General features: G+C 34.8%; 1 protein-coding gene across 1 annotated transcript in view; it reads left to right on the top strand.

Annotated features, from left to right (window-relative positions):
- Window positions 1-24,589, top strand: part of DNAJC1 (DnaJ heat shock protein family (Hsp40) member C1) — a 189,775-nt gene that overhangs the window by 52,915 nt on the left and 112,271 nt on the right. The window contains exons 2-5 of the mRNA XM_068987402.1: window positions 16,004-16,105; window positions 16,594-16,640; window positions 22,754-22,919; window positions 23,755-23,852. Of these exons, the coding sequence (XP_068843503.1) occupies window positions 16,004-16,105; window positions 16,594-16,640; window positions 22,754-22,919; window positions 23,755-23,852 (413 nt within the window). The remainder of the gene's footprint in view (window positions 1-16,003; window positions 16,106-16,593; window positions 16,641-22,753; window positions 22,920-23,754; window positions 23,853-24,589) is intronic.

Genomic DNA, 24,589 nt, shown 5'->3' with positions numbered 1-24,589 from the left:
ATATTCAGATGCTTAATTAACAGCTTTGCTTGATAAACTCAAGATCTTCTCTACCCTCTAATCCTACCCTTTCAGTGTTCGCTATTTCTACCAATGGTATGAGTATCCTTACTTGTGCAAGTCTACACTACAAGTCACCTATCATTTACATCTCGTTAGCCTAATTCTCAGCAGAAGTTCTCTTAGTAACATTTCTTGAAGACTTTTTTTTCTTTCTCCAAAGATAAACTAAGGTAAACTCATTGCTACTCTTCCACACACTGAAGTTCTGTCTCTTTTGCGATTATCCTAGTCTTTTGCAATATCTCTTACTTGGACTGTACTGTGATTGCTACAGTTAGGAAGTCCTCATGATCAGGGAACTATGATGATCAGTTAGTTACTGCTGTAGACTTGCTCCACTCAAAAAAGTGCCCAATGGCCACTGAAGCTAGTGGCTGAAACAAGACTTTTAATACTGTCCCCAAAAAACCTATGACCCTGTTTTCTAGCAGAAGTGGTTTTAGCCTCATTTTTGCATCCTAGATCCGAGTGCATCTAAATTCTTGAGTATGAGAAGATACTCTAGAAATTCATTGTTGAATATAGACAGAGCTGGATTAGAAAGAAGGTGGACTGAATATCACTTTATATGCTAGAGGAGCCATGGTGTCTGAAGCAACATATACCTTCGAAAGACTCTCATAGCAGGGCCAAAAATAGGGTGTTTGCCTAAGGATCAGGGGAGTGTTTGGACACATGGCAAATTATATAAGGAGGCTGAAGGAAGGAAAATACTCAAGGCTTACCCTTAGATTTTTGGCTCTGGCTACTAAGTAGATAGTAGTGTCATTTACTACACTAGTGTATATCTACCCAGAAGGAAAAACTGGGAAATGAGGAAATTTTCAGAAACTGTATTATTTATGCTTTTGTTGTTTAGTTGCTAAGTTGTGTCTGACTCTTTTTGTGACCCCATGGACTATAACTCACTAGACTCCTCTGTCCATGAAATTTCCCAGCCAAGTATACTGGAACGATTGCCATTTCCTCCTCCAAGGGATATTCCCAACCCAGGGATCAAAACTACGGCTCCTGAATTAGCAAGCGGATTCTTTATCACTGAACCACCCGGGAAGCCCAATTGTGCTTTCTGGCGTGAACTTAGAATTGATCTCTGTCTTCAGGGATTTACAGTCCATACTACAAATAACTTCTAAATATATCCTGACAGTCCTTGAAGAAAAGGATTGCATGTCTATTTATTTGGAGATAGTTTCTAATCTTAAAAAAAAAAGGAATCAATTTCAGAAAGCCAAATAAAAGCATTCATTATCATTCCATTGCATTTCCTGCTTTGCACTTATACTTTGCAAATTGAACCACTTTCTTAAATGCTGTAGGAGATGGTCAGTACCAAAATCAGATTAATTATATTCTTTGCAGCCAAAGATGGAGAAGCTTCATACAATAGTCAGCAAAAGTAAGATGAGGAACTGACTGTGGCTCAGATTATGAACTACTTATTGCCAAATTCAGACAAATTGAAGAAAGTAGGGAAAACAACTAGGCCATTCAGGCGTGGCCTAATTCATATCCCTTACGATTATACAGTAGAAGTGACATATAGATTCAAGGGATTAGATCTGGTAGAGTGCCTGAAGAACTATGGATGGAGGTTCATAACATTGTACAGGAGGCGGTGATCAAAACCATCCCCAAGAAAAAGAAATGCAAAAAATCAAAACGGTTGTTTAAAGAGGCCTTAGAAATAGCTGAGAAAAGAAGAGAAGTGAAAGGCAAAGGAGAAAGGGTAAGATATACCCATCTGAATGCAGAGTTCCAAAGAATAGCAAGGAGAAATAAAGCCTTCCTAAGTGATCAACTGAAAGACATAGAGGAAAACAATAGAATGGGAAAAGCTAGAGATCTCTTCTAGAAAATGAGAGATACCAAAGGAACATTTCATGCAAAGATGGGCACAATAAAGGACAGAAATGGTATGGACCAACAGAAGCAGAAGATACTAAGAAGAGGTGGCAAGAGTAAGAAAAACTATACAAAAAAAAATCTTCATGACCCAGATAACCATGATGGTGTGATCACTCACCTAGAGCCAGATGTCCTGGAGTCTGAAGTCAAGTGGGCCTTAGGAAGCATCACTATGAACAAAGCTAGTGGAGGTGATGGAATTCCAGCTGAGCTATTTCGAATCCTAAAAGCTGATGCTGTGAAAGTACTGCACTCAGTATGCCAGCAAAGTTGGAAAACTCAGCAGTGGCCACAGGACTGGGAAAGGTCACTTTTCATTCCAGTCCTAAAGAAAGGCAGTGTTAAAGAATGTTCAAACTACTGCACAATTACACTCATTTCACATGCTAGCAAGATAATACTCAAAATTCTGCAAGCAAGGCTTCAACAGTACTTGAACCGATAACCTCCAGATGTTCAAGCTGGATTTTGAAAAGGCAGAGGAACCAGAGATCAACTTGCCAACATCCATTAGATCATAGAGAAAGCAAGAGAATTCCAGAAAAATACCTTATCTGCTTCATTGACTATGCTAAAGCCTTTGTGTGGATCACAACAAACTGTGGAAAATTCTTAAGGAGATGGGAATACCAGGTCACCTTACCTGCCTCCTATAAAACCAGACCACTTGACCTGCCTCTTGAGAAACCTATATGCAGGTCAAGAAGCAACAGTTAGAACTGGACATGGAACAACAGACTGGTTCCAAATCAGGAAAGGAGTACATCAAGGCTCTATATTGTCACCCTGCTTATTTAACTTATTTGCAGAGTGTATCATGCAAAATGCCTGACTAGATGAAGCACAAGCTGAAATCAGGATTGTCGGGAGAAATATCAACATCGTCGGACATGCAGATGGCACCACGCTTAAGGCAGAAAATGAAGAGGAACTAAAGAGCCTCTTGATGAAGGTGAAAGAGGAGAGTGAAAAAGCTGGCTTAAAACTCAACATTCAAAAAACGAAGATCATGGCATCCAGTTCCATCCCTTCATGGCAAATAGGTAGGGAAACAATGGAAACAGTGATAGACTTTATTTTCTTGGGCGCCAAAATCACTGTGGATGGTAACTGCAGCCATGAAATTAAAAGATGCTTGCTCGTTGGGAAAAAAGCTATGACAAACCTAGACAGTGGATTAAAAAGAAGAGACATTACTTTACCAACAAAGGTCTCTATAGTCAAAGCTATGGTTTTTCCAGTAGTCACGTATGGATATGAGAATTGGACCATAAAGAAGTCTGAGAACCAAAGAATTGATGTGTTTGAACTGTGGTGTTGGAGAAGACTCTTGAGAGTCCCTTGGACTGCAAGGAGATCCAACCAGTCCATTCTGAAAGAAATCAATCCTTAATATTCATTGGAAGGACTGGTGCTGAAGCTGAAACTCCAATACTTTGTCCACCTGGTGTGAAGAGCTGACTCATGAGAAAAGACCCTGATGCTGGGAAAGAATGAAGGTGGGAGGAGAAGGGGACCACAGAGGATGAGATGGTTGGATGGCATCACCAACTCAATGGACATGAGTTTGAGCAAGTTCTGAGAGATGGTGAAGGACAAGGAAGCCTGGTGTCCTGCAGTCCATGGGGTCGCAAAGAGTTGGACACAACTGGGTGACTAAACAACAGCAACAACATGAGAAAACAAACCTATGTGGTAAATGGGCTTCCCTGGTAGCTCCGTCGTAAAGAATACAATCCCCCTGCCAGTGCAGGAGATGCAGGTTCGATCCCTGGGTAGGGAATGTCCCCTGGATTGGAAAATTCCATGGACAAAGAATCCTGGCAAGTACAGTCCATGGGGTCACAAAAAAGTTGGGCATGACTTAGCAACTAAACAACAAATACGGTAAATAGAGTGGATTGGTTTCAACATTTATTCCTTCCTTCTAGTGTGCTTTATTGTACAAAGTGTGTAAAGTTAATAACTTTCTCAGACTCACTTGCAGTAAGTATGCTGGATGTAATAGAGCTGTGGCCAATAAGATATGCTTCGTAAATTTTGGATGGTGGAAATCCGATGGAGGCTCTGCTTCTGCTGCTTTTGCTCTTTCTGTTAGTAGGCCTGGGTGCCTATCTATTTTTTCCATTGGTGTGGCATGGATTTGAAATCAACACTTCCATTGATTGTAGCACCTCACTTCCCAAGTCAGGGTGGAAGCATGCCAAGGGGAAAAGGGACAGACCATTTAGCAATAACAGTCAGTTGACTCCCATCTAGATGTCTAGCCTTGGCCCTAGGGGACTATTTTCTGGGCCCGCATTGAGCGATTAGGGCTTCTGTCTTTGAAAAGAAGAGCAAGATACAGACTAGCAAGAACCATAGTAGAGAAAAGCCTGGAAAGGGGAACTGGTGCTCTAGGATTAAGGGCCAGTCTGCCTCTGAAATGGAGCAAATGCACAGTTGCATTATGTGAAGGACAGATTTTGAAAGTTCTCTGGATTGTCTTGAGAACTTGTCTGGGCTGAGCTTTCAGATGAGATCATTTGGCCCTGCTGTTGGACAGCACAGGAGGGAGAGGCAGCAGAGAGGAAGGTAAAGCTGATACGTGACCATTTTCAAGGTACAGAAACCAAGATTTTAAGGGATTGTCAAGGCATTCCGGTCTGGTACGTTTTTTTCATCTTCCCAAAGAACCAGCTTTTTTTTTCCTTTTCGGTTCCATTACTTTCCATTTTTATGTTTATTTGTTCTTTCTTCCTATTTTCTTTTGTGTACTTTTGTTCTTTTTCTACTTTATTAGTCTGGGCACTTCATCCATTTTCAGATTGTCTTATTAAAAGAGTATTTTAAACTCTAAGCATTACCCTCTAAGTACAGCTTTAGCTCTTAAAGGTTTTGATGTCATATATTTTCCTTTTCATTAATTTCTAGGCAATATGTAATTTCAACTTTTATTTCTGCTTTGTTAAATTTTTAAAGCATAATTTGGTGGTTCTGTCTGTCAAATTTGTTTAATATAGAACTGTCCCTGCTGCTCTGTACCTCTGCCACTGAATTGGTAAGGAGACCTCCTTTTGAAAATAAATTAGCTGCAAAAATATAGTATACGATAACTAATCTTGTTACCAGAAATGGTGATTTTGTTTTGTGAATAGTTGATCTGATGTTCCTGCCAACTCAGTCCCCCAGTAATTAGATATCAGAAGCAGCTGTCTCCTGGGCTGCAGTATTTTGTTTATCTACATTTGGAAAATGCTTGCATTTTTAATCTTATGGGGAGGGCAGAGGTGTGTTCAACTTAAATGAACATGTTATTAATCCAGATTTATTTTGATGCAAATTAAAAATAAGAGGATGCAATGCATACCTCTTACTGCACTGGAAATTATCTGACTTGTCAACAAATTATTCTTACTTATCTTGACTCAAAAAAATAATAAGATATATGTTCTACATGAGCATCAAAAACCAGGATTTTGATATAGACTAACCTTTTATGTGTGCTTATACATGGTTTAAGGCTAAGAAAAGTCAACTAAAGCTATCATCTTACATAAATATTAGTAGTTTTCTCCAAAGGCAATTGACTTTAACAGTCATCTCCAGTGGAAGAACCCTTGCTTCTTTTGTAACAGGTCAACCGTAGAAGCCCAGGATTAAAATTTATTCTGAAGTTAATTAATTATTTTGCCCTGAAAAATTATTTTTTAAAATATTTTCCTTTTTTGATTTTTTTTTTCCAATTTGTTTTGAATTTTATGTCAACCTGGTATAAAATCGCATAGTTCTGAAGTTATGCTGAGCACAAGTTTCCTGCCTCATCCTTCTGTCCCTTACATGCTTCTGTTATTTAGGTCTTTTGCTGGTAAATGCACTTTTATCCAGGCACATAGTTTTTTGTTTTTTTGTTGTTATTGGCTTTTTTGGGAAGGTGAAGAGTGGGAGTGGACTATGTTGACTGATAAATTTAAATGCAAAGGCTAGAGTAAAGAGGACAAAGTCATTATTAAGAGTTCAGCTTGGGTTTTTTACTCAGTAACATCAGATAAGAAAATGACCCAAAGACTTAGTCAGAAAGATTACATGGGATTACTAACTATGAGGCAGTTAACCTTGGATAATAACATTTCACAAATTAAGATATCTAGATGTCGACCAGAGTTTGAAGTTCTTCAACTATGTGCCTAAATATATAGTTTGAATAACTGTAGTCTTGCCTCTTTACTGAATCTAGGTCTTCTCTTGGACTTAATGTTCTTGAGTTCTTTCAAAGCAATAGGGAGTTTTATTAAGAACACTGTACTTTGATAGGTCCTGAATAAGGTCTTCTGATGTCTTGTTAACCACCTAGCAGACATAAAATGTATATATGTGTGTGTGTGTGTGTGTGTGTGTGTGTGTGTGTGTGTGTGTATAGGTGGATCTCAAATTTGCAAAGATACTATAAATAGAATAAGTTTTAGATTATTGACAATCCACAGATATGAATCAGGGGTCAACAAACTACACTGCATGGGCCAAAACCAGATACCAGCTGTTTTTTTTTTTTTTTACCAGCTGTTTTTTAAAATGAAGTTTCACTGGGACAGCATCACACCCATGTTTATGTGTTGTCTGTGGCTCCTTTCTCACTGCAGTGGCAAAGTTGAATAATTGTAGCAGAGCCTCTTTGGCCTGCAAAGCCTCAAATATTTAGTCTAGCCCTTTACAGAAAATATGTGCCAATCCCTGATATAAAGTAAAATAAGGAACCCCTCTTGGGCCACTTAAAACAAAATTTTCAGTGCTTTTACCTTGCAGAGCTTTTATGAGGATAGAGATTGGGTTTATTTTGTTCACTACTGGTGTCCTCAGTGCTTATAAGTATAGGGACTCAATCAGTTCAGTTCAGTCGCTCAGTCGTGTCTGACTCTTTGTGACCCCATGAATCGCAGCACGCCAAGCCTCCCTGTCCATCACCAACTCCCAGAGTTCACCCAAACTCATGTGCATTGAGTCAGTGATGCCATCCAGCCATCTCATCCTCTGTCGTCCCCTTCTCCTCCTGCCCCCAGTCCCTCCCAGCATCAGGGTCTTTTCCAATGAGTCAACTCTTCGCATGAGGTGGCCAAAGTATTGGAGTTTCAGCCTCAGCTGAAAGGGGCTCAATAAATACTGTCAAATCAATAAATAAAAACCATCCATATTCATCTTACTCTTCTCAGTTCCTTACTTATGGTCTAAAGTACAAATCCAAATAAACTGCAAGTCAAATTTGCCAAGTGTTAAAATGAGGAAGAAATAGTGACTTTTTAGCCTACACTTTATAACAGTTTTCATTTATTCAGCACTACTATGTGCCAGATGCTATAATAAGCATATTATATATATGTATGTATGTATATATATTTTCATATATATGTGTGTATTCATTTGTTTCAACATTATCGTTCTTATTTTATAGATGAGAACTTGAGACTTAGATTTGTCCAAAATTACATAGCTAGTAAGTGGCTTGGTTATTTTCAAGCCCATTTTCATCCTAAACATCATAGTAAGTGGAAAAGGGGGCTACTCTAATAAAATCTAGAATGTGAACAAAATTTCTCTGAGATTTGTCCCACATCAAACAGCCTTACCAGATCTGTTCATAAGTAAATTAGATAAGAAATTTTTCATTTAGATTACTATATCTACCTCTAGAAGAGTGTTCCCAGGAACAATCTATACATTTTTGAACGTCTCTGGGTTGAACTCTATCAGATTATTACTAATCCCACTTTTCAGACTCCTAGAGATAACTGTCTCCATTTTGGTGTATAACCTAACTTACATTAGAAGATAGTTGAGGAGTGGCCATAAGATGCCACTTTAATTCTAGAAGAGGTGGCATGGGATGTAAAACTAAATTTCTGGCAGGAAATTTCTGCCACCTAGTACCTACACAACATTTTTGCAGATTACTTAACCTTAGTTTAAGTGCCAGTTTCCTCTTTAAAATAGAATAATTATACCTATCACCAAGGGTTGTAAAATTCAAGGGAATTAACATGTATAGTGGCTAGAATAGTTCCTAGAACATAGCATGCAATAAAGATAATTCTGTATTGTTTCACATGAAACCAAGTTCACCATTTTAACCATTTAAGTGTACAATCCCATGATTTCTAGTATATTCACATGTTATTCAGCAATCATCCAATTACAGAACATTTTCATCACCCCAAAAGAAACTCCATATGTATTAAGCAGTCACTCCCCATCCCCCTCTCTTTGCAAGCTCTGGGAACTACTGAAATGCTTTCTGTATCAATAGATTTGTCCATATGGACAATTGAAATGAAATCATATAATACATGGCTTTTTGTGTCTGGTTTTTCTTCCTTTGGTTTTCTTCATCTGGTTTTTCTTCATTCGGCTTCCTTGATGACTCAGATGGTAAAGCGTCTGCCTGCAATGCAGGACACCCAGGTTCAATCCCAGGGTTGGGAAGATCTCCTGGAGAAGGAAATGGCAACCCACTCCAGTATTCTTGCCTGGAAAATCTCATGGATGGAGGAGCCTCGTAGGCTACAGTCCATGGGGTCATAAAGAGTTGGACACGACTGAGGGACTTCACTTTCTTTCTTTTCTTCATTTAGCAGAGTGTTTTCAAGATTCATTCATATGTGGCATATAAAGTACTTCATTCCTTTTATGTTTGAGTAATATTAATTATTTTGATATACCTACACCACATTTTGTTTGTCCATTCATCAGTTGGTGGACATTGGGGTGTTTCTATTTTTTGGCCAGTGGTGAATAATACTGCTGTCAGCATTAGCGTACAAGCTTTTGTTTGAACAGCAGTTTTCATTCTCTTCAATAAATACCTAGGAATATAATTACAAGGTTGAATAGTAATTCTTTGTGTGTGTGTGTCTGTGTGTTTTAAGGAACCACCGAACTTGCATGTGTGTGCATGCAAAGTCACTTCAGTTGTGTCCAACTCTTTGTGCCCCCATGGACTGCAGCCCACCAGGCTCCTCTGTCCATGGGATTCTTCAGGCAAGAATTCTGGAGTGGGTTGCCATGCCCTCCTCCAGGAGATCTTCCCAACCCAGGGACTGAACCTGTGTCTCTGTGTCTCCTGTGTTGGCATGTGGGTTCTTCACCACTAATGCCACAGGGGACTGCAAAGTTTTAAATTCTGATTAAGTACAGTTTGTAAATTTTTTCTCTTGTTGCCAATTATTCTTATGTCATAGCTAAGAATCTGTTGTATTCCAAGGTCATATAGATTTACCTCTCTGTTTTCTGCTAAGGGATTATAGTTTTAGCTGTTATATTTGGTGCTTTGACTCATTTCAAGTTAATTTTTTTATATAGTGTGAGGTAGGGGTCCAATTTTATTTTCTACATGTGGATATCCAATTATATCAACATCATTTATTGAAAAGACTCTTCTTTCTTTATTGAATGATCTTGGCACCCTTGTTGAAAATGAACTGACCAGAGATGAGAAAGTTTTTTCTGGGTGCTGAATTCTTACATTGAGCTATTTGTCTGTCCTTACATCATAACCACACTGTCTTGATGACTGTAGTTTTGAAGTCAGGACATGTGACTTCCAGTTATTGCAAGTTATTTTAGGATATTTGTTTTCAAGTTATTGTAGCTATTTGGGGTCCCTAACATTTCCCTATGAATTTGAGGATTAGTATGTAAATTTCTGCAGAAATGCCAGGCAGGATTTTGATAGGGATTGCATTGAATCTGTAGATCAACTTGGGAATTATTGCCACTTTAACAATATTGTCTTCCAGTCCATGAACATAGATGCCTCTCCATTTATTAAGATCTTCTTTCATTTCTTTCAGCGATGTTTTATAGTTCAGTGTACAAACAGTATACTTTTGTTAGACTATTCCAGTTTTTAAAATGCATTTGGATGCTGTTGTCAAGGATTTGTTTCCTTAATTTCATCTTTGGATTTTTAAATTGCTAGTATATAGAAATAAAATTGATCTTTATTTATTGATCTTGTATCCTACAATTTAATAAATTTATTTATTAGCTCTAATATTTTTTCTGTGATATTTTAGGATTTTCCATGTATAGGACATATCATCTGTGAATAGTGGTAGTAATATTAGTTCTTCCATCCCAATCTGAATGCCTTTTGTTTCTTTTTCTCAACTGATTGCTCAGGCTAGAACAAATATCCCTCTTATTATTGATCTTGGAGAAAAGGTTTCAGACTTCACCATTTAAGTAAGAAGTTAGCTGTGGTTTTTTCATAGATACCTTTTATCAACTTCAGAAAGTTTTCTTTGAGTCCTAGTTTGTTGAATGGTTTGTTACTAAATGGTGTTGGGTATGCTTTTTCTTCATCAGTTGAGATGATTATGTGGTGCTTTGTTCTTTATTTCATTAATATGATGTATTATATTGACTGATTTTCATACCCTGAACCACCTTTGAATTGATTGCATAAATCTCACTTGGTCATGGTATGTAAGTCCTTTCTATATACTGCTGGATTTCATTTACCAGAAGTTTACTGAGGAATTTTGCATCAGCATTCATAAGGGATATTAGTCTATAGGTTTTTTGTGGGTTTTTTTTTTTGAGGTGTTTGTCTGGTCTTGGTATCTGTGATTTCTTCAAATATTTGACAGAATTCAGTTCATCTTGCTTTGAGGTTTCAGGCTTTTCTTTTTAAGCCATTGGGCTTTTTTGGGGTTTTGGTTTTTATTAACTAATCAATCTCTTTACCTATCATAGGTCTGTTCACTTTTTCTGTTTCTTCATGTGTCAGTTTGTGTGTTTCTAGGAATTTGTGTTTTATCTGCGTTTCCTAATTGTTTGGCATAATTGTTCACAGTATTCTTAGTGTATTATTTGGTTTGCTTTTTCTTTTACAATAGATTTTAAATCTAGATTTTAAAATAGATTTATTGTTTTAGTATTTGCCATGGAGATTATATAAGTGAAATTAATTTATAGCAGTCTAGTTTGAATTAATACCAAGTTTGAATCATATTAAAAAATTGGTTCCTAAATAGCTGTTTCCTTTCCTCATATAGTTATTGTCACAGATTACATCTTTATACATGTATGTTTATGGACATACATCTATATTATTGTTTTATTTAAGACATAGATTTATTATTGCTTAGTAGTCTTTAAAATCATGTAAAAATTGGAGTTATTAACCAGAAATACATGAATATTGACTTTTATATTTATCTATATAGTTATCTTTATCAGTGTTCTTTATTTCTTTGTATGAATTACTATCTAGTATGATTTCCTTTCAGCCTAAAGGCCTCTCTGCGGTACTTTTTGTAGATTAAGACTACTAGCAATGAACTCTTTAGTTTTTGTATCTTGATTTCTCTTTCCTTTTTGATGGATAGCTTTGCTGGATATAGAATTCTTGGTTGACAGATTTTTTTTTTTCTTAAGCACTGTGAATATGTCATTCAGTTAATTTCTAGCCTCCATGGTTTCTGATGAGAAATAGATGTTAATTTATCGAGAATTCCTTGTATATAACGAGTCACTTCTCTCTGCTGTTTTCAGGATTCTCCCTGTCTTTGAACAGTTGGAGTATAATGTTCGTAAGTGTGGATTACTTTGTGTACTTAGGATTTGTTGAAATTCTTGGATGTGTTTATTCATGTCTTTTATGAAAGTTCAGTTTTCAGTCCCCCCCCACCCCTCACCTTTTTTTTCCCCTTTTCTCTAGTCCTCTCTTGGACTCTTTATTATGTGTATGTTGGTATACATAGTGGTGTCCCACAGGTCTTCTAGGCTCTATTCATTTTTCTTTATTTTTTTTCTTCTTCTTGCTTCTCATATTGGATAATCTCAATTGATGTATCTTCAAGTTCATAGGTTTTTTCCTCTGCTTTTAGAATTCTCTAGTGAATTTTTTAATTTCAGTTGTGTTTTTCAAGTCCAGAATTTCTCTTCGGCTTAAATTTTCTCTGTTGGCATTCTCAATTTGGTGAGACATCATTCTTATTCTATTAGTTCTTTGTGCTCTTGAGCATGTTTAAAACAGTTGATCTAAAGTCCTTCTCTAGTAAATGCAATGTCTGATCTTCTTTAGGGACGATTTCTATTCCTTTTTTTCTATGTGTGTGGGCCATATTTTCTTGTTTCTTTGCCTCCTTCATAATTTTTAATGAATACTGGATATTTTGAATATATAATGTGGTAATTAGATTATTTTACCTCACCAGATTTGTTTTGTTTTTGTTCGTTTGGTTTTTGCCTTTTTGCTGCTTATGGTTGGTGTTGTTTGTCTAGTGATTTTTATGAATTAATTTTGTACAGTGTATATTCTTTGCCATATGTGGCCACTAACATCTGTCTGATTAGCTTATGCATCAGACAATGATTCAGCAAAGATTTCCTCAAAGATTTGGCACATGAAAAAAATGAAAACCCTCAAAATCTTTGGTAGAGGATTCTGTGTATATGTTAGGACATGCCTTCAACACTCAGCTAGGCAGTTTACAACTCACTCTTAGTCTTCACTGTCTGCTTGTGTACAGCCTAAAGCTCAGCCAGAAATGAGAATTTAGGGCCTTCTCAGGTCTTTTTGATTATGTGCTCCACTTTGGGCATACAGATGTTGGTCATCTAGTTTCCAAAGAATATGTGGAAGCATTTCAAATACCATATTCCCCAAAGCACCTCACTTCCCAGTCTCCTTAGGTTTTTGATGTGTATATTGTGTGCCTAACTGCCGTCCTTTGCCTCATTTGACACCAGCTAGTAAATTTGCTGTTAAATGTTTTTGACAAATGTTCTGAACAGTTGCCTGTCTTCCCTGGGATAGATCAGAGTTTGGTAAAAATAAAGGTAAGCCCTTTATGCAGTCTGTCAGGGAATCAAACGGTAAGCCTAAACAAGTAACCACAACTTCTTTTAGAACAAAGTCTACTTTACATACTCTTAACACTAGAAACCCACACCAATAACTCAGATTGATAACTTCAAGACCCTTACAGAGAATTAGCTACTTTTTCTTGACTGAGCACTTGACTGATTACTGGAATCCTTTGACTAGTTTTCAGATAAGGTTGATTCTGACAGTTTTTGCCAGGTTATTTGCCGTTTCTTTTCAGGGAGAGGAACAGGCCCTTGGAGTTCCGTACTCTGCCACTTTTGTTGACTGATCTCTCATCACATTTTTTTTTTCCAATTTTGATGGACATATTTTTATAGTTTTTTTTTTGTTTATTTTTGTTTTTAAAAGAATGACCATATATCTGTTCTTTACAGAAGTCATCCAGGTTTAGGATAATTCATGTCCAGCTTGGCAAAAAAAAAAAAAAAACCGTATCACATTTAGAAGGAAAAGAATTGAATCCTGTAGATCTGATCTGTGAACAGTGTTGAAGATGGAGAGTTCACCCATAGTCCTATCAAGAATCCCTGCAAGCCAGGGAGATAAAAGGTCTCATTCATTGTGTATGTGAGATAAATGTTCTAACATTTGGGTCTGTAGTAGAAATATGGTGTAAAATGTACTGTAAAAGCCAGCATGTATCAGGATATTAACCTTTAAAACTGCAGTGGACCATATTTGCATTGTAGTTGTGTGGATGTTTTCTATATAGTTTATCAGGTAAGTAGAAGTGTAGCAGTTATTCTCACTGCCTTCCCCAAAGCTGTAGCCCCCTGTACAGTGAGTCAGCTGAAACCTACTAACTGAATCTTAAGAACTAACATGGAGAGCTATGATTCTGATGCAGTATTTTCTGGGTTTGAATTCTGTTTTCCTCTATTTGCCAGCAGTCTGGAATTGAGCAAAGTACTTAACTTCTCTTTGCCTCATTTACCTTGTCAGTAAAATGGGCCTGCTAACAGCTATAAGCTTTGCTATGCTGCTGCTGCTAAGTCGCTTCAGTTGTGTCGGACTCTGTGCGACCCCATAGATGGAAGCCCACCAGGCTCCCCGATCCCTGGGATTCTCCACACAAGAATACTGGAGTGGGTTGCCATTATGAGGATAAGTTAAAATTCATTGATTGATTAACTAAGCTAGTTTGAGATGCAGCTTCTCTAGAGCATATCTTTTAGATAAGGAAAACTCTGGGTTTTTCAGTTCTGTCCACTTAGGGTGAAGCTTATTGGTGAAATAAATTACTGGGCAGATTCTCATGAGAAAAATAGGCAGTCTTTCTGTGCAGCCTGAGAGGCCCATTCTTAAGTCAGGAGAAAAATGCTGTATCTACAGCTTGGATGCAAAACAAAAACATAAGGTTGGGGAAAAGGATCCTATTGTGTGATGACTTGGGGGACCAGGAAGATGGATCAATGGTACAATACAAAGTTAAAAAGACTGGATAAGACAAATGATAAAGGTTCCTGGGAGTTGCTGAAGGGTTTGAAATAGGAGAGCCATCTGGTCACATTTACACTTAGTGTATGTACTATAGCAGAAAACTGGAAGATGGGAGTCAGGTTGGCAAGATTGGGTCTTAGGTGAGTGTTAGCAAGTCATAGATGTTCCATAATGAACATATATTAATTTTGTAACATAAGCAAATACGTTAAATCTTATTTTGTAAGAAATCTACTGTTGAAATTTCTCTACGATACAGTCCCAATTAATAAAATCTAAAATTAAAGCCCCAGTTAGACAATGAGCATTCATTTGACACTTTGCTTGACAAAATCTCCATCACAGAGTTTCATAAAAAAAATAATCATTCTTTTCTACTACTTGTTGGCTAGCTATCATTCAAGTATAAAGAATACAACAATTCCATTGAGCATGTGAGAATGGAAATTATAATCATATTACCTGCAAAACTTACTCTGGTGATTTTTTAGCTCTTCAGCCCTCCATGAGTCAGAAAAATATTCACACCTAAAGTTGAAACTTTAGAGTAGTAGCCTGGAGCAACAAGTCCCAGAAAATTGGTAATGAAAGTAATGGTTTATGAGAGAGAGCTTGATGGACTAATTACAGTCTCACTTTGCCTTGCTCCAGCTCTATTTATTTAACAGCTGTTTAGTTCCAGGAACATGGACTTTTGTTATGTTTGTTTTTTTAAGTCATTTGAACTTTTTAATATATCAGTTTTATGAATTAATTGAACAAATATTCATTTGTAAAACAAGATAAAATTTAATAAGCAACTTTATCTCATTTTGCCTCTCTATGAATACATTAGTGTTTGGAATAGATTTTAAACTTAATTGAGATCAAGTTTTATACTTAACAGTGTGTTGTTATTTTCATGTATTTTTTTTTTTTTAACTAGCTATGTAAAATGATCTTCTCTGAGTTTATATATACAAACAGGACAGGATTACATTAAATACAATTTTAATATTCATTGAATCCAAAGTACTCTTCCTCAACTGTCCTTTTAAAATAGATTTAAACTATGTTAATAACATATAAATACTGGGCAAATTTATTTCTGCAAACCAGACTATGGAAACTGGACACTATTGAAGATACCCTGTAACATACTTTAAAAAGTTGAGGATAATATACATAACTAATTATAATTATTTTGTGTAAATGCAAATTTAACTGCCTTCAAATAGGCATACTTTTTGACATGTTGAAATTGAGATTCCATAGGTGGCTGCTCCATGGTAAATTCAATATAAATAACAATGAAGGAACCACATATGGTAAGCCTGGGCTTCAGACATTGGCTTTAAGATTCTCAAATAAATAAAGACCTTCTTTGAAGGCACACGGATGTATTAATTTTTAATTTGTTTCTTTTTGATCTCTTAATTACTGAAAAAGATTTATTGGTTAATTTTAGGAAGGCAAGTGTTTGAAAAGTTTTGCCAAATACTGTCTTCTTTAAATGAATGTATGGTAATGAAAAGTTAAGAGGAGAGCCAAATTAGATTGAATAATTGTTCAGTCATGTGGGTCAGGCTAGTTGCATAGCCTGGTTGTTAGACTGATTGCTCAAATTACATTGCCTGGGGTCCTGCATTTGGTTGGCTGTCTTCTCAGATCTTAACAAGGTTCTGGGAATTTCTTTTTCTGACAAAGTTTGCTTTGTGTTTTTCCCCTCCCCCCTACTGCATCCAGGATGCTTCATCTGCAGACATTAGAAAAGCATATCGTAAGCTTTCACTAACTCTGCATCCAGACAAGAATAAAGATGAAAATGCAGAAACTCAATTTAGACAAGTAAGTGAAATATGCTGTTGTTATATATTTTTGTGGTAATTTATAAATAAATGTTTATGGTAAAAACAGTAACCTATATGTAGAATGTTTCCATTTAAAATGAGATTGTAGTTTAGAAATATTATGCATACATATTTATTCAGTTTTTTTTTAAATAATGCTTTTATCAGCATTTTTTAATATTAGAATCTCAGTTCTTGGTGGGGAGGGTCATAATTGTCATAATTTTCTTCTCTAAATTACAGTTTTAAAAAGCACATGTTAAGATAATTATTACTTTTGCATCTTTCTCAAAGATATATTTTGGTATCAAGCCTTTTTTAACCTCTTAAGGTGCTACCAAAACCATAAAATGGTACTTATAATTAAGATTTTATCTGTTCACTGAGTGCATGGGCTTTTTTTATGTGCATTATAGTGTGTCTGCCTTCCTAAATGATTTCTTATAGGTGAAAGTATCTTTAACGTGATGCTTCTGTTTTATCTAGTTGGTGGCCATTTATGAAGTTTTAAAGGATGATGAACGAAGGCAGAGGTGAGTGTTCATCTGCTTTTGAATTAAGATGTTATACTTTGATGTCTATTTATAAAGAAAAGAATTATCTTATTAAACATTTTATTGTGTTAGTATTTTTATTTTATTTTCGTTCCTTTTCAAGAAATGCATTCTTTTTAAAATGTATGTTTAGAGCGGAGTTAATTTCTACTGAAAATATTCACTAGGTTTATTCAGTACTTAGAGACTTCAGGATCATGCCTTCATTAGCTAATATTTTTAACATGAGTATCTATGCCCTGGAAAATTCAAATACCACTTGACTGCAAACAAATGCCTATTCATTTTTGATATATCAGTAATTGCTCCTGTCCATGCTTGGGGTCTTTCCCCCCTCAATTTCTTAAATGTTTTTCAATTAGGTGACTAGAGATATTTAAGTTATTACCTTTTCTCGTTGTTTCCTCATATTCAAAATAATAAACCTAATTTGTGAGTGAGAGAACAGACTTGTGTAAATAGAAGATAGGAGTAGAAGAAAAATGTTTGCTTCTTTCTCCTGTTTCTTTTGCCTCCACCCCTTCCCTTACTCTCCTCCAGCAATTCTGTATTTAGGGCTGAACGTCAGACAGGAGGCAGCACCCTCTCTGAGATGTCTCTGGGTGCCTTTCAGAAGAGTAGTAATAGATTTTACAGTGGTTTATCTGCTCCTGACCTAGGAGCTTGCAGAGAAACCCTTTCTTCTGCTCCTCCAAATGTGTGGGATGTAGATACTACTGTGACACGTTTCAGAGTTCTTTTAAGTCAGACTCATGGTAAAAAATACATTTTGCATCATGCTTCAGGACACACAGACATAACTGAAACAAAAATGTCACAGAACACTTCTTATTGTGTGTGAAAGACATATTTTTCATTCTAAGCTAGTCTAGACCATTCTTTTTTCTTTTTGAAAACAGTGCTGATTGTGGTCTGCTAAATTGGTTTCATGAGACACTAGTGAGCTGCAGTTTGAAAATATTACTCTATTAAAGCTAGTATATCTTAAAGAAAATCCAAAACATTATGCCATGTGACATTCTGAATCTTTTTTCAAATGTGTTACCTGGAATTATTCTGTATCCTACAGTGTGAGCTCCCACTCTTGGTTCTCATCTTTAACAGTTTAATTTGAACACCTCAGTTTGTCAGATTGCAAAGCAAGGTACTCAGGATATTCTCTTGAACTGTTCTTTGCTTTATAACAAGGGCTGGCATTGGTCCAGATACCATAGCAGACATTCCTCTGGTTTGAGATAATCCGTAGTGTTGAAAGCGTCCTAGAAGTGTGTTGAAAGAAGTGTTGGTCATTCTGTGCATGTTTTCTAGTTGGTTTCTCTCACTGAGCCCCTAGTTGTGTTTCACACATCAAGAATGTGTCTGTAAAGATAGCTTTATTTAGTCTCCTGCATCTCTGGCATCAGATTTTGTTTTTTTGTTTGTTGTTATTTTAAGTCAGTAAACTTTGTAACAATGTCTTCCAGTTACCAAAATTATTTATATCTTTTCAGAACAAATCACTTCTCATGTATAAATTGTTTCTTCATTAACACAGGCTCATCAAATATTTTCTTTTTAGGATTAGTTCCCTTTGCATTTATTGTAGAGTGTTAGTAGAAAAAAATGGATCTGACAGTTACACAAACAGCTGTAGTATTTATACCCCTTGAGGCACAAGTAACTCTTTGGTAACTGGTTTTCCTTGAGGCAAAAGTCGTAAGTAATAAAGCTGAGAATCACTCTTCCAAAGCTTGCGCCTGAGGCCAGGTGACCTATGAGTATTTAAACTTATAGGAGAAATGCATCTCTACAAATACCTAATGTTTGTAATTCCTTTAGAAAAAAAAAAAAGCACAGTTTTATCTTTTGAAAGAAGATTATATTATAGTAATATTAACAAATGCTCTTTGGTATCACAATCATTTATTATAAATATTTATTAATAAGTGGTTTTAAATGTGTAACTTTCCAGAAATTGTAATGGACTTATTTATTTATTTCCCTTATAAATAACTGTTGTTTCACTGAAAGCAGCCTTATTTAAAATATTTTAGTAGAAAAGGGAATAACAATGAAGCAGATAAAATAATAGATTGCCTTTTTTTTAAGAAACAGGCAAACTTTATTTTTTAAACAGCCTTATTTAGGTATAATTTGCATACCATCACAGTTAACCTATTTTAAGTGTACAAATCCATGATTTCTAATAAATTTACAGAGTTGTGCAGACTACCACAACTGATTTTAGAACATTACCTTCAAAACACTCCCTCAAGCCCATTGGCAGGTACTTACCATTCTGATCCCAGCTCCACTGATCTCCTTTATGTGACTATAAATGTGTTTTTTTCATATTAATTAAGTCATCTAATAGTATTTTGTATCTGGCTTCTTCCTATCATCAACACATTTTTGAGGTACGTCCATATTGTAGCGTATACCAGTAGCTCATCCTTCTTCATTGCTGACTAGTATTCCACATTTCCACTTTCATTTATCCATTCATCAACTGATAGTTATAGCCAAAAAGTGGAAATGGTCTCCATGTCTAACAGTGCTGCTGTGTATATTCACACAGAAGACTCTGAACAAATGTTTTTCATTTCTCTTGGGTAGATTGTTAAAGAGTGTTACTATGAGTAAACTTCTAAGCCATTTTTTCTTCTAAAGACATAGACTACAGCATGAAAAAACAAGTTTTCCTGGTTAGTATAAGGGAGATTAGTAAAGAAGTCTTTTCTAAACTCCGTAAGTAACTTCCTTATTTTAGGAAAGAGCAGCTCAGTTATGTTCTGCCATATTATAAACTGCTGCCAGTGTTAGCTGGAACAAGGCACCGAGATGATACCAAGCGCTACATACATACACTAGACTGTGCTTTAGTAATATTAGGACATTTACTTTTATTTAAAATATGTTTTAAAGTTCCTTTGGTAACTCGCTTGTGCAACTTAGTTTTTTGGGTCTGTTTTATGGTATATATTTGTAAAAGTTGAATGTAAGTGCTGTGTACCACAACTTTTGGCACATATATACATTTTATAAAGGAAAGATCAATTAATTTAAGCTATTAATTTAAGCTATTCCTATTTATGATCTTTGTACAGTTTTTACTCAGGTTCAAAATGTGGCCTAAATAGATGATGTTATTCTTTTAAGCTAAAAATGCAAACTTTTTACAGTGAGAGATTCACAATTTATGCAAATGCTAGAATTATTTGAATATTTATTTGCATAATATACATGTTTTCTATTTTAATTTTAGTTACTATTTTATATTTCAAAGCATGCTAATAATTTACATAATTTTTCTTGGAATTTAAACATTTTTTGATTTGCTTTTTATGTTTATATTGGGCTAAATATATTTGAATTAAATATAGTCATTTGATGACTATAAAATGGAACTCACTAATGCTTATATAACCATTATTATGTTCATCATATACATTTTAGAAAATCAAATGAAATAAACATGTATTAGGCTATATGTTGGATGTATGGAATAGATCAATTAATATTTTTAATTTCTAAAATGATGCCTTTATAGTTTCATTTTTTTTTACATTAGTGATATTTTCATCAAAGAAATTTACTTTTGTATTTTCTTATAATATTCATATGTATGTACATTCTTAATCTGATTTTAACAAATTGTTAATAGTTTGTATGAGCTTAATTATTTTAACAGTATTATGTGTTAGATATAGAAAAAGAATAACAGTGATGTTTTGTGTTATCAACATATTTTTTCTTAAATAGCTTATGAATATATTTTCTGTGTATTTTAAGGCTATCTTTATTTTTTCAGTGTTTCAGGAAAGCAGTGATTTATCTTTTAACAGCATATACTCTAAAAAGTGAACTATAATAGAAGCTATCTTCCGTTAAAATGGCCAGTCGTGTGAGCCATAATGTTCATTGATAGTAAAATCAATAGAGCATTGATTCTAAGCTTAATCCTTGGAAACTGTTGTTTGGAGTGGCAGACATAGCCTAGTAAATATCTAGTTTTGTTTAATGTGTTCAGTGCATGAGATTCTGCTGTCTTGAATTTAGCTGTGCACTAAATTCAATTTATATGTGGGGTAGAAAATAGTAGCTATTAACAGATACATAGCATTTCAATAGTGATAAAGTATATGATACAAGATTCATAGCTATGAGTTTAGCTGTGTTTTCTTCGAATACTATTTAGATCTAAAACAAGTTTAACAGTAATGCTCCTAGGGAACTGTCCCCACTTTCTTAGATGTTCTTTATTAATAGCCACACTTTTTACTTGAAGTTATTTCCTGGGAGAGATTAGCTGAAAATAATTATATTCGCCCCTTTTTCCTCAACAAATCTGAAGTAGAATGTAGTTTTAGAATAAATTCAGGCCTTTCTTTATTGGACTTCATTCAGATATTGTAATCTTACGTTATATCACTTGAAACCGTTTTTACCAATATGTTGGTAATTTAAAATGAGTCAGTTTTTAGCAATAGATTTAAATATAAATTTTGAAGGACAGGAATGATAACTTTTGATAAAGTCATGTTATATATTTATTTGTGTTCAAAAATAGCTATATAAATATTGAAAAAGAATATTTAACATCAAACTTTGGCTCAGCTATTATATAACCATATTTTAATAACCAGATTCTTGTATACTATAAAGTTTGCTGGCCTTTAAGAGTTTAGTACCACTAATGTCCTTTACTTTGAACATTGGTTATTCTGATCTGCCATTATTTTTAATAATCTAAGTTGATCCTAAAAGTCAGGTTTTCTAGATAGTCCAATAAAATATATTTTGAATTTGTAACCAATATTTTTCTACTGAAAAAAGAAGTTGCCTGTAATAAATGCTCTGCTTTATTTTTTTAAGCATATCTCTAAGGTATCAATTTAATAACTATCAAAGTAGCTACTGCAGTTGTTGCATTTAAATTGATTTACATGTCAAGACTGGCAGTTTAGCAGCTGCGCTATTATTCGTAGATCGGTCAATTTACTTGAGAAAAACCTACTACTGAGTTCTACTGACCTGCCTGACAATATAGGCCCTATTTCTATTCCTGTAATTAGGCCTGCGACTAACTCAGAATATTTTTAATTAAAATATTTTGGTCAATGTGTTGCACCAAATTAGGCCTTTCAGTGAAGATTTAATTCTGGAAATAGTGTGATTAGAATATTTAATGAGTTGTGTTCAACTAAGATTAACAGGTTGTGTGTTTTGAACATACAGTATTTGCATTAGACCATTTTGAGTTTTATAGTCATAAATGTTACTCCTTATTTTTAACGTTAAAAATATTTGCCTCCATAATGTCTGGTGGTTAAATTTAAATTCAGTTGAAATTTTATTCTAAAGAAAGTTGATTTAAAGTGAATTACCAGGAAATTTGTTGTTCTTCCCTTTCAGCAAAGACAAAAAAATGTGAGGAAACTGCTACCTAAATGTTTACAAATAAACAGTTTTATTGAGAAATTGGTTGTTTCCACATCTGCTAATTTGGTATTGTTTTTAATTCTTAAAAAAAATGTGAGCAACATAAAATTAAAAGGTGCCCCTTTTTAATAGACTTTTATGTCTTTAAGAATCTTTGATAAAATAAATATTTCAACCTTGAACCCTCGTACTGAGATTCAAATAAAAGCACTAACTAGAAAATTTATCCTGAATGTGATTCAGTTAATATATAATTCTTGGAAGCAAATAGAGCTCTTATCTTGATTTTCTCCCATTGAGATTCTTCCTTTTGTCACTGACTTTCATGGTGGGACCTCACTGCAGCCTGTGATGGAGAGGTGGACTGTAAAGCTCCTTAAGTTTGGATGTCATTCCAGGAGTCAGTCACGTCGTTGGAGTGTTTAAAAACACAAGATCCGAATATCAGATCCAGAGTATATCACTCAGTGCCTTTTCGAAGGTTGTGTATGGTTGAATGCAGTGTTTTGATTTACAGGCCATTGTAATGCTGGTAATCTGTATAAACGTTATATATTTTTGGAGGAATTCTTTTCTCTTTCCTCTTTTTAAGTGTAAGTATTGATACAAGTAAAGTTTTTTGCTTTTAGTTTTAAACTCCATATGAAAAACTGTTCTATTTGCTTCTGTAGGTATGATGATATTCTGATCAATGGACTTCCAGATTGGCGACAGCCTGTATTCTACTACAGGCGGGTGAGAAAAATGAGCAATGCTGAGCTGGCATTACTTTTGTTCATTATTCTCACAGTGGGTCATTATGCTGTGGTTTGGTCAATCTACCTGGAAAAACAACTGGTAAGTATTGGTAATAAATCAAGTGACCTAGTCTCCTTAATTTTATATGGAATTTTAGACATTCATTTTTTCAGCTGATAAAAATTTCAGCTTTCTTATATATATTCCTTATTCTAGTACTTTTGTACTCAACATTTAATATTTGATGCTTCTATTTCAAGAACCAATGACATAAGAAGAAAATGTTTCTTTTTAAAAATGTGTCATTTTGAGTTTGTTACAAAATTTTGTTAAGGTGTAAATATCGAGCTGAAAATTAGAAGGTAGAGCTATGTTTTCCTCATTGTCACCTGCTAGATATACATGTTTTTTATGCAAAATGATTTAGAATGATGATTTTAATAGCTTTTAACTCAGTAAAATTTGAAATGAGTATAATTTTATAATTTCAGAGATAAATTGGTTAAAAAATTATTACATTTTTGTTAGACTGATAGTTTATTCTGCCTGCTGTGGGCTTTTATTTATATGCTAAAGAGAAACATATTTATCAGTATTCATGAATTAGCATCTGTTTACTCATTCTTTTTGAAGTGACATTATTAAAGTTGGATGAATGAGAAAAAGTAAGTTGAATGCCTTCTCTTCTTAGAAAACTTTGATTGCTATGGAGATACACATGACTGACAGTGCTGAACTTCATGTGTGTTTAAGGACTGGATACCATGACAACAGTTATTGTTAAAGATTGATGATTTTACTTAATCATGTTGGACCCTACATACATTTGCATAAATGTTCTTCTGTAATGTTTACCCTTCACAGAAGACTCTTGATAACATTTGAAGAGTACATGTTAATGATAACCTGTAACCATAATTTTTTCCACATTAAGGATGAACTGCTCAGTAGAAAAAAGAGAGAAAAGAAAAAAAAGACAGGCGGCAAGACTGTGGATGTATCAAAACTTGGTGCTTCAGAAAAAAATGAAAGGTGGGAACATATGAAAACATGTTTATAATTCAAGATTGTTTTAAAATATGTCTTTAATGTGATCCCACTTTATATGTATATCCATTTCAAATATACCAACATTTATATCTGTATTCAGTTTATAAAAGACTAATAATGTTCCATAGTTTTAAGAAACAAATTCTAGCTTTAAGCACAAGTTCTACAGGTTTTTCTCTTTGTAAAGTATTCGTATATATTTAAACAATTAAGCCCCTGAATTCTTGTTTAAATTTTTCTACTGAACTTTAGAAGCAAAATATTACTAAAAGAATCTATCACTGTAGTGTTTAACTCAGGAGTGACAATATGTAGAGAGACAGTAATGTGCAGTGCACTCAAAGAGATACCACCATTTCTCCTATTGATTCATAGGAAGAAATAAAGGGTTTAAATAGTTCACACAGCAGGGCAGGAACTGGATCAATGTGAGATGGAGATCAGAGACTATTCTGCCTGTCTTCTGTCCTGATGACATCAGTGAGTAATGCTTCAGTGAACTGCAAATGACATTAATTTTTATGTATTGGTTTGTTTATGCTACAGTCTTCATATCTGCTTGTCAGCACTTGGGGACACTGTGATGCTGTTTAGTCTTTTATAGCTGAAGTAATCATAAGGTCTTAAGAATTCATTTTGCCAAACTGATGAAAAGTCCAGGTTAGAAAGAGGCCTTTTGTGCCTTAATCTTTATAACTTAATTATTCAAGTCTCCTTCC

Source organism: Capricornis sumatraensis, chromosome 15 (genome assembly GCF_032405125.1).
Source record: "Capricornis sumatraensis isolate serow.1 chromosome 15, serow.2, whole genome shotgun sequence".
Taxonomy (NCBI): domain Eukaryota; kingdom Metazoa; phylum Chordata; class Mammalia; order Artiodactyla; family Bovidae; genus Capricornis; species Capricornis sumatraensis.
The sequence above is the reverse complement of the archived record's forward strand: the minus strand, read 5'-3'. Positions and strand labels throughout refer to the sequence as shown.